A 14,853-nucleotide genomic window follows, 5' to 3' on the forward strand; every position below is an offset into this window, starting at 1 on the left:
ATTTCCTTACGTTGCACATTTATGTTCGAGCAAGGATGCAATGCATTACCACCTTAATACAATGCTTGTTGTTCAATAATTGAATTTTTTATTTATAAATTTAATTTTTTTTCAACAAGTGCTCCCTTCTTTCTGTATTTCCCATTACCTTCTGTTAGTACTTCTTTCTAATGAACACCATATTCTTTAAGGAGCTAGAATCAAAGTCAATGGACCCTGTGGGAGGTTTCCTTATGAATAGTGTTCATCTTCTAATAATAAAATTAATTAGGCAAAGCTCCATATAAAGTAGGCAAGCTGACGCTAGAAAATATAGTATATATATATTAGGTTTATTTTCCTTTCAAGGATGACTGTTCTCAGACAGAAAAAATTGGCTTGGTTCAAATTAATGAGTAAAAATACCTGACCAACATGAAAAAATAGGAGCGTAACTGGATCTCGCACAATTCTTTTAACGTTATTCTCCAAAGCAGCACGACGAAACAAACTGTACATGAAATTGAAGAGGGGCTACTACTGGCCTCCCTTAAAATAGTTTATCTACAAAACTATGCTACATCTACACGAACAAAAATTTCCAGTTTTACAAAAACACTAAGCCATATACATTAAAAATAAGCTTCTATGCATAAAATTACTAATACTAAGCAGTTTATACCATTCAAATTTCCAGACTCTTCTAGTTTCAATATTTCATTCTAAAATGATGAATTTCAGCAAGACATAACTACCTTTCTTGTAAATCATTGTTGACAGGTGTGACTGCATGCAAATCTCAATGATCTTAATGATTTAGGGCACCTTTGTGTTTTTGCCCCAATAACTTTCTTTTTAATCATTAAAGCTTTGTCCCGTTCAGTTTAATATTTGGATGAGAAAGATTTCATTCTCAACTAGTTAAAAATAAAAACTCTTTGGACAACCAAAATGGCTCGAGGGTAGCAAGAGTTGAGGTCTACTCCTGTTGGTCAAAGTTAGGGCTAAACACCTACAGCACTATTTAATTTCTTTTGTTTGAAAGAAACCAGTCAGTGAAGTGGTTCATGCCTTCATTCCAGTGTTGTGGCTCACTGAATGGAAAAGAACTTGAATTTCTAGCATGATTATTTTATCTGGCTTCACTGAAGCTGTTATGCTCGCCCGAGGATACTAAATCTTTATCTCGCCTGATCCAAAGGCCCATTCAGTAATTCTGTATAAAAACATGCAACAGAAATAGTCTTTACAATCCATTATTTGAATATTTGTCCCGGCCACCATGTACTCCTTAAGTGACGAAAGCGCCAGTAGGTAATTATGACATTCTGCCCGTTAAAAAAAAATTAATTTAATGAGCCTTATTATATTCAAAGCTTACAATGTCTGTATTCTAATAAAGTTCCCACTTATTACATTTTCAGAATGCTTATAGCACCAGTAGTTTATATTTGTTCTAGATTCTTAGAATTCAACATGTGCAACAGGCTCAAATTTCCTTGAATAGTCCCAAAATGTATAGAAGTCCACTACAGTACCCAATTTTGACAGTAATAAATGCATACCTTGTTCTTGCACATCAGTAAATGTGGGATGTTAAGACTTAAAAGCTAGCTTTTCTATAGTCACTCTCACATGAAGCAAGCAAGCCAAATTCCTAAATGCAGATCCCAAGTCTACTCGGGAGGATCTGGTATTGTAATGGTCATGTTCCAACAGCCATCACACCTAGGCTAACAGTTGGCAAACTATGGTAAAATCTATAGAGAATGGGTAACTTCTTATATCACTCTTGCATTTAACTGTACCATAATAGCCAAAATTGTTACTTCTACTGTACATTAGTGTTTCTCATCTGCATTATGGTGATGTTCACTTTCGAAGGACAAATTTTCAAGTAATTTTGCAGTTTCTGTTGATGACTACAGCATGACAGGAATAAAACGCTTTTACTTAAATATACCTCTGCAGTACATCAGTATTTTGGCTTTCTCACCTGCACGACCATTTAAGATGTTCACTTTTGAAGCTAGCATGGACAGTGACAGTAGGATTTTTTTATGATCAATATAAAACCATTTCGATAACCAACAGAACTTGAGAACCATGTCACTTGAGTTACGCATTGAAAAGCAGCTATACTTAAGAAATCCACAAAGTTCCCAAGTCTAGCTTCCTCTTCTGAGAGGAGACCATACATACTGTGGAAGGAGCATGACATTCTGAAACTGTAATACTGATCCTGTTATTATCCCACCTGTTTGCTATAAGCAGGACAAAAGAGACAGAATTAATTTTATGGTGTGATTTATTTGAATATATATTTATATATGTATATATATATATGAACATAGGATTCACCAATCATTGTTTCCCAGTACAGTTATGACAAAAAAAAAATGTGGTACAAAAAAAAAACCAATGATGGTGAGAAAAATGCGGAGGAGAAGGCTAACAGTGCGTAACAAACTCTGCACATCTAAAGGAATCCCTTCAATACAAATGACAGACCACAAGAGGAAATGAGAGAACGTCTGAAGTTTAAAAGAAGGCGTACTGGGACTAACTAAGCGGGGTTTAGAAAAAAAAAAAAAAAAAAAAGAACATAGTACATTGGAATGAAGAATCAACCTTTATTTTTTTTTAAACATTTTATTGTTTTCCACTTTTTTTTTTACATTTTTTTTCTTTATAATTAAGATATACGTGTCTTCCTAGTTGCAGACACCATTGGTTACTGTGGAGTACTCCAGAGGGGAACTCAATCCAAGAAGAGATTAGGACTGTCTGCACCGCCAAGACTAACAGTGTCGGAACGAGAGTGGAAATTCGCGGTGGAACGACAACAGTCATGTCGAGAGTCTCGCTGTTCTTAAAATTAAAAAACTTTGTATTGCTGTGGCAATCTTAACAAAATGATTCTTTGGCAACAGAAAAAAGTAGGACTGATTTTGTTATTCATTCGCAGACCCTCGACAGGAACATTATTGGTCCACGGGTCACCTCCCAATTCACAAAATAAAAACTTGGCCCAATTACTTAAACTACGTATATATCAAACCCTCTTCTCCCAGCTTTCGTTAAAAAATGTGTGAACTCTTAAAATTAGGTGATCAATTGGTAAAAGGTTGCTGTGTTATACACTGTCAAGACCAGCACAGATCACAAGAAAATAATAAGTGTTTCACTTCAACCCTACATGTGCCACCACAAATATAGTTCTTATCTTGACAGTACATATTTTCAATCAGTAATGAGTCCCATCACAACTGGGTTAAAAATCACAAGAGCCATTAATACACAAACGAGGGAATGTTGCACTAGTGTCAGAATCAATCGCAACACCGTACAAGGCTCTGGAGGAGAAAAAGTACTTGGCGGCAAACAAGAAACAGCGGCCTCTGATCTTGCACCTGCCACGAAGCCCCCTGCCGTCAACACTCCACAATAACATGAACTTGGGAAACGGATGACAAAAGCTGCGGGGCAAAGGAGCTGCGGACAATCATCGCCAGAAGGAAATCTAAAATAAATCCTTGTTTAATTCCTTACTTATATAATATCTCACATGACCAGTTGAATAAAAAAGAAAAATGAACTACTGAGGAAATGACATGCCCACAACTGCTTCAACCTGAGCGTCATACAGAACCATCGACCTGTGTGGGGTACTAGTCTATCTCGTACAGCATGTAGATGTGATCATTGTTGGCGGGAGCCATTGGGTGGCCTGGTGGGATGACTTCGAACCCGAGGAACATGAAGGTGCGGATGAGCACGGCTGTTGGAAGGGGAGAGTTCCATTAGCGCTCTGGTGGGCTGACTAAGTTTGAAGAATAACTACTCATTACTTTATATGATATATACTCCTCCACACACACACACACACAGAGAGAGAGAGAGAGAGCAGGGCAAAGTTAAATGAACCTGAGTATGGCCTACAAAATTTGTAATATAAATGAAAGCCAAACAACTATGATTTGCCTCTAACCTAGCTCTACTTTAGAGGTCTTTTCTTCTTATATATTTCTCAAGCTCAAAATAAATTAATATCAAAGGTAATTCACTTCGCCTGAAGGCTAACCCTCAAAAGTTTAAGGATTTCACAAAAATTTTCCATTTGCCAAAGAAAACTCAAAGATCATTATCACAAAAAAATCTAACTTATCTCAGCATTATAGCAGAAACATCTCGCTACCAAGAAATGGACAAACTTAAAGACACATTGAAAACAATTCAATGCAGCATCATTACTTAGAGGTGCAAGTATTCATAGCACTTATAAACATACTTTCCAAGACTTAATGAAGAAAGGAAGGGGTCTCTCATCCATCTAAGACTTACCCCGGTCGCTTCGATCCTTCTTGAAGCAAATGAGAACATGGGAGCATCCCAAGACTTCTTCGGCGTACTCCAAAAGAGAGACAAATGCCTCCTTGCTGCCCTCGGGCAGATGCAGGATGTTAAGGTAGAGGCGACGCCCTACAACAACAGTTTCCCACACGACTGTTGTTTGTTCCGCCAACTGGAATTCAAAACTCAGGTGGACGCATCCAGACTGAGCTGCAGACACCACTTCAGTACCCTGAAAAATAGGAATCAGAGTGAGGACTTGATTGCATTGATTCGCGCCAAAGCCTAACAGAAACCTATTCCTAAAATCATCCTCCATAGAGGATCTTTGATCGAGCAGCCATCAAGTACGTTCCTTCAACTTCTCTCAACGCAAAACAGTGGCTGTAACACAAGGTTGTTTTGTGGGCTATTATACTTGATTTGGCTGCAGTATTAATATATTACAACTGTCTCCATTAGCATTTCTTTAACTAAAAAATTTTATATTCTTTTTGATACTTTTTAATCAGTACCTCTCTGGTATCTGAGAGTTGTCAATTAATCTCATTTAATACCTATTCCTTGTTGGTTTTCTGAACTGTCAAGATTCATACTTGATTCAACTTAAGGACACCACCTCAGGTTGGTATTTGATATCCAAATTCAGTAACAATACGAGTGTAAGCTCAAACCATTGTTTTTACTATGAATCCAGAATTCCAACCTAAATTTTTTTTCTTGTATGGCACAGAACAGCATCAAAGCAGTAATGAATGCATACATGATACACAGAACAGCCTTGATATTACTAAGCATGTATGTGGATTACACCTAAAGACTTAAGATAAATTAATGTCAATGTTTTAAGAAAAGTACCCCTTAGTTATACCCGCTATAATCTGACATGATCACATTCACAGGCCAGTAACCACTGGCGCCATTGAACTTTATTTATCACAGTCTGCATATCAGTGTTTCCAAGCTTTATTCACTGACCCCTGAAATATTCTTGTATATACTAATACCACCATGTACTTTTAGCTTGTTTTACAAGAAAATACAAAATTAGTGGTCTAGTTATTAGATTTCAACAACAGTATGGCACCTTCATTCTTGTAATCACCTCAAGGCCATAACAAATCAGTATCATTCCCTGGAGTTCTGTTACAGGAGAAAAAAAAACTTCAATTAGCTTTTTTTTTTGGACAATTTCAACCCATGAAATCCAGTCACTGACTTGCCTTGTTTCCCGTACAAGGAAATATGTTTCACTAGTTTTTTTGACAATAGCAAGCCACTGCTAATAACAACATACCAAGAAGGCTGTTGCAAATTTGCATCTCTTGGTCATTTCCTCAATTATGAGTGTTTACCCAGGTGCTCTCTCCTTTTCCTGTATCTTAGGACTGACATTGACAGCATAACCCTTCCAGCCACCAGACAGGAAAAGATTGCAGTCAGTTGAGGAACTATGCAAATGCCAAGTGATTCAGTGACATACACAAGGGCCTACAGGAGAAAGCTCTGGGATTTCTATAATGGTGGATTTGCAAAGAACCCATGTAACTATGAAGCAGAACATTCTGTACATGAGAAAAAATAAGCTTCAATACTCTAGCCACATGGCTATTGTCTTTCCTCTTAATGATGGCAAGATTATCTTCAGTATATATTTCCAGAAACTAGCAGTCGAATTTCAAGCTTTCTTTTGCTCAAGTTTTCAAAGCCAACTTTTTTTATTACATCTACTTTTGAAAGGCATTAAGTCTAGAAATGAAATTTATGTGGTTAGGTTAAACTAGGAAAATTGAAGACAGTTGCAAGGTTGGATTAAATATCTGAATTATAAGACATCAGTGCCACAATAACTACAGTGGCATACTAATTACCAATTACAGACCAAAGTATCAAACTAATGAAACTGTAGATAATTCCATGGTCAGACTACTGACTTGAATTAAAATTAGTGCAACAATTCCAGTGATTATTAATTACCAATTACAGATCAATATACCAAACTACTTCTACATGTAAGGCCTATTAAAATGTTAATTTCTATTTAGCCAGAAATTCTTAAACCATTATCATTTACAAAGTGACATTTGATGCCCTCCAAACAACACGGAAGGACGAAAGACTAAACTGGCCCCCTTCGGCAAGGAAATTCCCTGGTTCAGAGTTGCAAAGGCATCATGTCACTACTTCCACGATGGAACTCACAGGTCACAAACTCATCCTCTCCAAACAGGTTTGGGAGACTTAACCCTTGCCATATACTGTACTTGTACACAAGAGGTTTAAAAGAATAACCCGGCCCCCTAAGACCAAGAAGTTCCCATTCCCAAACCTAATTAAAGTTGTTACGTCCCTCTCTCAAGGGTCACAACCTCATACTCAGTTTCGTGACCTTTCCTGCAACAAGAAATCAAAATCCACGCACTCGTACTCACCGACACAGGTTTGGAACGACTGTCGGCCACAGGGGGCTCTGTTGGTTTCCCCACGCCGCTGCCCTCTGCACTAGTAGACACGTAGGCGGCATGGGGGGCATCAAACCCACCACCGCGGTCCCGCGCCCAGGTGAACAGAGAAATGGCGGATGCCCGCCGAACTCATACTACTGGATTCAGTACTGCAATGACAAAGATAGAATTAGCAACAAAACTTCCTGGGAGCAGGAATACTCCTGATAATATTAACAATAGACTTACACTAAAATAACAAAAGTGCTTAAAAGGGCAATTGATACTTTTCTTAGATATGCAAAACTATCAGCCTGATATGTCCTCGGAAGTTGCAAGAATTATATTTAAGTGAAAACAGGCTAAACAATGGGGTTTACAAAGGCATCTGGTAAATTGTTCTTGGAGTATAACCATTGTTATATAATGGTAAATTTCTGAAATTCCAAAGATAAAACTGATATTTGATTAAAATAAAATGGACAAATCTCAAGAACATTACAAAACCATCTTCTATCAACAATGCCAAACTCATTGTTTCATAAATACAAAATACTATATTGGTAAATACACCACATTGTGGAAACTGTATCTATATAACATGGGTACCCTGGGTATGCAAAAGTGAGTGGTTTCAAAATAATGTTTGAAACAATGAAACATTAAACAAGAATTGTTTTAAACCGAGATTATACCCCAATGCACAGCCAGCACAAAGCCATATGAGAGAGAGAGAGAGAGAGAGAGAGAGAGAGAGAGAGAGAGAGAGAGAGAGAGAGAGAGAGACCTTGCCAATTGCCTGGATTTAGCGCACTATTTTTATCTACCAGTGTTTACATACCATTTTCTTTACTAGCAGACAAATACCATGTATAACCAAGAGGGGGTAGAGTAAAAAGAATATGTACGCACCTATGAGAGAGAGAGAGAGAGAGAGAGAGAGAGAGAGAGAGAGAGAGAGAGAGAGAGAGAGAGAGAGAGAGAGAGAGAGAGAGAGAGAGACTGGCACTGGTGCACACAATCACATCTAATTTTAAAATCTAATTCTGGCCATTGTATAATAATTCAACCTCCATCCAAGGTACAAGGTGGTGAGCCAACTTTCAACCAAAGAAAATGGATGAACCTCGAAAACTGGCATTGTTCCGGGTTGTGTGGGCAGCAGCAAAGGCACCAGAAGCAACTACGTACCCACGACAAAGGTTGAACGGATTTGCGCGTTGCCAGTGTCAAGATAATCTATTCAGGGTTTTCGAGAAACGCATTTACGGGTTTCTTGACATCTTGGGCAAATATCCTGAATTATCTATGATTGATTTATGAAGTCTGAGCTATCAAGCCAAGAACAGGGGCACTTTTGACCTTCCAAACTGTCTTAAGAACCATGAAAAGAAGGAGAAAAAGGTTGGACAGCAAGATAAACAGAAAGTATAACTTACAAGAGGATTACTATAATTAACAACTCATACAAACACATGCCTACAATTTCTGAAGTATAATTGTCATACACTTCTGGTTAAGTATGGCAAAATATTCAATAGCCATGTAACTACATATGAAAGTAATTTTTGAGGTTATACAATTTGGTTTGGTAATGCAAACATTTAATGGCCCAGTGTAACTAATACATTTGTGAGTAATTTGTAAGGTCATACACTTTTGGTTTAGTAATGCAAACATTCAAAAGCCCAGTGTAACTTTTATAAAGTGTGTTCACTAGTAGTGGTACAAAGTATAAGGTGCCTTCATGCATATGCCAAAAACAAAACTTAGAAACCCTCTACAAAGCCGATTACCCAGCAGTTTGTGAAGAGACAAGACAATGCATGTCAAAATACATTACATAACACAGCAGAAAAGATGAAAGCACACATACTGTCTGTATCAACCTTAACCATATCAAAATCCATAACATTCCGCAGCCAAGATTTAAGGTGAATTGGGTACGCCAGTATTGAAAACCTTCGTTATGCTACAACTGCATCCAGATTGTTCATATCAACCCAGAATGTGTGAAACAATGCTTTTAAAGGCCCTATGCCGCTCCTAAACATTCCTTAAGATAGCTATAAAGTGATTATGTAGAGTTAGATTTATCATTTTAACAACTGTGCAGAGGAGGCTTAAGATAGAGAATTTTTAATACAGACTTGCGAGGATGCAGACCTCACATTCCAATGGCTGTGTAACGTTTAGTATATCTCAAGCCTTATCTGACATTTTTTAAAGCTCGTAGCATCCTGTGAACAGATATCAGGCATTCAAAACATCCGTTGTGACAAGCCACCTTGATATATACATCAGACAGCCAAATGTTAAAAAGTTAAATTTATATAAATGTACTAGTAGTTACTAATAAGGAAGAGGGAGAGGAAGAGGGAGAGGAAGGGGGAGTGTTATTCATCCCCTTACCTCTTGGTGGGGAAGATCTCCAAAATCTCGCAAAACCTGAAGTCACGAAGCATCTTCAAATTGAAGTGAGATCAGAATAACAAGAACTCTGTCTATCGGGACTTTAATGGAGTCCTCGAGAACTAATGTCTGACAATAATTATCAGAAAACACAACACAAATTTTCAAAGTTTTGATAACACAATTTGATAAATGCCTAGGTAAGTGTCACATACAAGAGCTTCCACAAAACAACTTTTAAAAATTTGGATAATTCCAGTTCGCATAGCCTACAGAACACTTCAAAACTTTCAATTGTTCCAGAAAATTTCAAGAATTTCAATGATACGAAGTTCAATTGAAGTCCCCAGGGAAATTATTCAGGTACAGAGACAAAATCCACTAAGAGGTACATTTGCCAAAATCACAGACTTGAAGCTTCAACTGATCTCCTAGAAACTTTGTTCAGGTACAAAGGAACCTGGCTTAGAAAGCATACAAGTTCTTTCCAGAATGCAAATGTATAGTAGTTTTTGTCCTCTAAAAGATCTTGGGATGCATTAAATTCTCTTCACATAGATCTACAGAATCTTATCTTAAACGTTTAATGACAAGAAAAATTCCTTTCTCACAGAATTTCAGGTACACAAAGTATCAAGTTTTAAGTTATTTTCAGGTACTCGAAAGTTTTCCCAATCCGAATTATCTAAAGTTAAGATTTCTTGTAGTTACCAGACAACTTATGAGTTCATACAATTAGCCAAACCAGATCACTTGAAAAATCACAGACAACTGAGCAAAATGTTATTTAATGTATCGAGCAAGATCACCCCACTTCATTTGCAAGAGTGGTCAACCAATTGAAATCACAGACTAGCTTCAAGACTAGCGAGTACAAAATCACATCAACTCACGGGCACTTCGAACTATGTTGAACTTTTCCTAGACTACTTCCGTCACAAACACATGCAACGAATAAGCTTCTCTTAATTTCACATTTAAACACTTGCAACAAACAAGACTTTTATTAATTATTACAAACTCAAATGTATGTAAAACACCAAAGGTTTTCTGGATTTTTTTTTTTCTTGCCTCAAAATGTTTGACAACTAAAGGTTATTCTTTTCCCTTAAAAACATCGGCAATGAAAGGTTTCTTCTTGAGTCTTTATTTTCTTTATCAACGCCTGCAACTAAACTTTTTTTCTTTCAATTACACATCAAACCATTAGCTGTACCCTTCAACTATATACATAACCTTGTCTGGCAAATATTTCCCGAGCAGTTTCAAACGTTTACGATTCAAACATTTCCGGCCATGAGACTTTTCAATTCCTCCACGACCAGCTGAGCAGTATTTTCTGATCAATGCTCTCACACTGCATTGCCATAACACCATTATAAGATTGGTGGTCACTATTGTCAATGACGTCTTTTGATTTTATTAAACTGAAAAATGAGTAGAGGAAATCTTTAGCTTTACAGCAAGGTACAAAAGAGGATATGTCTTTCAGAATGCGTCTAGGATCAAGATGTGTATGGATGGATTTGCATACAAAGGATGTGGGTTGAATATCAATCAAATCAATCAATCAATCAATATCTCTCTCTCTCTCCCTCTTTCTCTAGTGTGTTACACACATATACCACAACATTCCCCCCCCCCCGCCTCTCCTTTGTGGAAAGATAAACAAAAAGGAAACATTTGGTGGATAATCATTATATTCTCTCTCTCTCTCTCTAAAAATTTTAAAAGGGATAACGTGGATAGTCGAACTCACGAACACAAATATGCAGAGAGAGAGAGAGAGAGAGAGAGAGAGAGAGAGAGAGAGAGAGAGAGAGAGAGAGAGAGAGAGAGAGAGAGATATCAGCAGCAGCAGCTCAGCTTTAAGAGAGCAAATCAATCTCTGGGGGTTGCAGCAGCAGGAATGAAAGGAGGAAAAAAAAAAAAAATTTTTTTTGGGTCATGGTCGAACCACCTCACGAAAGAGGTGCGCTTTAAAGCAGCTGCAGTACTCTCTCTCTCTCTCTCTCACTCTCTCTCTCTCTCTCAAATGAACAATATGTAAACTGAAATATATACAACAAAGGTTTTTAATGTTACAAGTCTTTTTCTCTCTCTCTCTCTCTCTCTCTCAAATGAACAATATGTATAAACTGAAAATATACAATAATGGATTTTAATGTTACAAATCTCTCTCTCTCTCTCAAGACTTCAATCACTTGACGAAATGCGTCAGCAACTGTTACATACTGGACGAGTATACGTGTTCTAAATGACTTGTCAGTCATTCCAGTTTTCTATCATACGGAATAATTCCAATTTCTCTATCATGGAATAAATCAAAAAGAAAAAAGTTCACCAAGTTCCACTCAAGAAATGGACGACGCGTGTCACTGCTTGCACAAGGAAGTTTGAACCAAATAACAATAAATAAGTTTTGGAATCAATTTCTGTAATAGAATAAGCTTGTAAATGCTTAAATATATACCAAAGTGGATCCAATTTGCACTTTTAAAATTAATTTCACCTGAAAAAAAATGGACAATATCACTACTTACTGACAGGAATTTTAAGCCAATTGAATCAATTTGAACCAAATGACAAAAAAAATTAGTTTTGGAATCAATTTCTGTATTGGAATAAACTTGTTAATGCTTATTATATATAACGAAGTGGATCCAACTTGCACTAAAATTAATTTCACCTGAACAAAATTGGACAATGTCACTAATGATTGACGGGAATTTAAGCCAATTGACCCCATAATTCCTACCGGAATCAAGTTCTTGGTGCAATTCAGTTCCAAAGACTAAATAAAAAACAAAGTTAAACCATTACTACATTGCAACTTCCATTTACCATTTAAACTTCATTCAAAATTTCAAAACTGACAAGCCACGAACTATTGACGAGAACTTAAGCCACTTGACTCATAATTCACTCTGGAATAAATTCCTTTGTTTAATTTCCAAACACGAAAAAACACCGTAGTCTACCATCGAGAGATTGGCCACACACATCACTGCTGCATAGAAAACGTTCGAGAGAGACTGTTTATATCATGTCTGAACGGATCGAGTGCAGCTATGCTACTGTTCTTCCTGCTCCTGGGCCTAGTGGAACCGGGGTATTTTGAGAGAGAGAGAGAGAGAGAGAGAGAGAGAGAGAGAGAGAGAGAGAGAGAGAGAGAGAGAGAGAATTTCACTTATTGTGAGAGAAGACGTGCCTCTAACACAAGAGGTGACAGTGCCAGCAAGCCGGCCACCTGCCAACTATTTCTCTCTCTCTCTCTCAACAAACAATCCAACTTCGTCAGCAGTTCCCCAAGTGGTTTTTGAGCAGGCGGAGAGAGAGAGAGAGAGAGAGAGAGAGAGAGAGAGAGAGAGAGAGAGAGCTCCTTCAAACACCAAGGAGATTATCACAAGACCACCACTCTCTCTCTCTCTCTCAACAATGCGTTGCGTAAAGCTCTGGAGGCGTCCAAATCCACAGAAAAATTCACATCTGCATAAGCAGACCGGGATTCAATAGCTACTTACGTTCCCTCAATGTTGTTGTTATTATTATTATTATTATTATTATTAAGGAGATGAAACTGGTCGACCACACGATATAGATATAGGTGTGTCTGATACTTGGATTCCAGAGTGCTGGCTAGTACTAAACACGTAGTCCCAAGGAGCTTCCGCCATATTTAGCAGTACTAGGCCTACTAGCAAACTCAGTGTAGTGACGTGTTGGCAAGTCATGTATATAATTTACCAAAATAACATTCTACATCAACTACATACATGTAAACATTCCCAAACATACTACATCAACAACGTACGTGTAAACATCCCCAACATTCGACAACGGTGACGCCAAAATGCTACCTTACGTCACGTGATTGTCATAGCCACGTGACCATAGGTACTTGGCTACCACCGGCTATCTTCAGTGACTAAGAGAGAGAGAGAGAGAGAGCTTTCTCCTTTCTATAATTACAGCGTGTTCATAAGGGAAAACTTTGCATAAGGGCACCTGGGTCTAATGTTTAGCCCTCTATGGAGGGGCCTGGTGCCAGGGTATGCGATCACGCCACACCGGAGAGAGAGAGAGAATGTTACTCCAGGAAGTATATAATCTCTTAAGAAAAAATGTCGAACCATCTTATGGTCTATTTACTAGAGAGAGAGAGAGAGAGAGAGAGAGAGAGAGAGAGGAGGGGGGGTTACACTAGGAAATGCGTGCTTACCATCAACATTCTCGAAAGAAAGAGAGAGAGAGAGAGAGAGAGAGAGAGAGAGAGAGAGAGAGAGAGAGAGAGAGAGAGAGAGAGAGAGAGAGGGGGGGGGGGTTACACCAAGAAATGTGTGCTTGCCATCAACATTCTCAGGAGAGAGAGAGAGAGAGAGAGAGAGAGCGTGCGGGGGGGGGGGGGGTTACACCAGAAATGTGTGCTTCCCATCAACATTCTCAGGAGAGAGAGAGAGAGAGAGAGAGAGAGAGAGAATGTACAGACGAGGATGACCTTCACAAGATATTGTTAACCCACTCCGGTTTAAGTGCCCACAATGCCACGTAATGGGCACAGTGTTGCTGCTACTTACCACAACTGCTAAAAATACTACATAAACTTGTAGTAATCCACAGTATTCAAAACTGTACTCCAGTCTAACCTTTGACAACGAGCAGATATTTCAAACCTAGGTCAACCTATGAGACAAGCCACTGCCAAATTCTAAAACTAAATTCTAAACCAATCTCAATACGACCCTAATTCCATTCGATCAGCATTTTAATAAATTTTTTTCTCTAACCTTCTGGAATTTCAAGTCAATGGCCCACCTGTGGTGGTCAGTTAAACAACGAATTCTACGCTATTTTTATATATTTTTTATTTTCATTTACTTTATAAGTTAGCAACAGCAAGATAGTTCGACACAAAACTCCTCCGTGTCCCAAAACACGAACGCAATACCCGAACGGTGGTACAAGGGGGGGGGGGGGGAGGGGGGGGGGGGGGGAAGCTGGGGGGGGGGAAGGTATAAGGAGAGATTAAGAAGATGCCCGGGGCAGTCACACAGTGCCAAATCCCCCACCCCCCTCCCCCAACACCACAATGCCACCTGGGTAACTCAAGTCCGGGCCAAAAGTCATTTCGGATTTTTTTTTTTTACATAATGTTGGAGCAGTCAGGGAGATCTGATTCTCAGTGTTGGAGGAATGAAGATTTGATTGAGTGTTGGAGTACTGAGGGAGATTGATTTTGTTGGAGTACTGAGGGAGTTAGTTACTTGTGTTGGAGTGAGGGAAATCTGATTTTGAGTGCTGGAGCGTGAGGGAGGGAGATCTGATTCTGAGTGTTGGAGGAATGAAGATCTGATTCTGAGTGTAGGAGGAATGAGGGAGAACTGATTCTGAGTGTAGGAGCAATGAGGGAGATCTGATTGTGTGTGTTGGAGCAGTAAGGGAGGGAGATCTGATTCAGTGTTGGAGCAGTGAGGGAGATTTGCTTTCGAGAAAAACAAAACTAATCTAATCACTAAGACATTAAAAATATAAACTTAAGAAAATTACTACTTAATAAATACTGACAAAAACAACAGCTACTGCATTTGTTGACAAAACAACTCGCCAAACAACAACAATAATACCAACGATGCAAGTCAAGTATTAAACGAGTACACCACCAACA

The 14,853-nt window shown here is 38.3% G+C and overlaps 1 protein-coding gene across 1 annotated transcript in view; it reads right to left on the reverse strand.

Moving 5' to 3' along the window:
* Positions 1-2,269: 2,269 nt before the first annotated feature.
* LOC135203461 (ornithine decarboxylase antizyme 2-like) overlaps positions 2,270-14,853 on the reverse strand; it is a 16,880-nt gene continuing 4,296 nt past the window's right edge. Inside the window, exons 2-4 of the mRNA XM_064233186.1 lie at positions 6,765-6,925; positions 4,324-4,564; positions 2,270-3,760 (exon numbers count right to left, since the gene is read on the reverse strand). Of these exons, the coding sequence (XP_064089256.1) occupies positions 3,651-3,760; positions 4,324-4,564; positions 6,765-6,925 (512 nt within the window). The 3' untranslated portion in view covers positions 2,270-3,650. The remainder of the gene's footprint in view (positions 3,761-4,323; positions 4,565-6,764; positions 6,926-14,853) is intronic.

Source organism: Macrobrachium nipponense, chromosome 36 (genome assembly GCF_015104395.2).
Source record: "Macrobrachium nipponense isolate FS-2020 chromosome 36, ASM1510439v2, whole genome shotgun sequence".
Lineage (NCBI taxonomy): Eukaryota > Metazoa > Arthropoda > Malacostraca > Decapoda > Palaemonidae > Macrobrachium > Macrobrachium nipponense.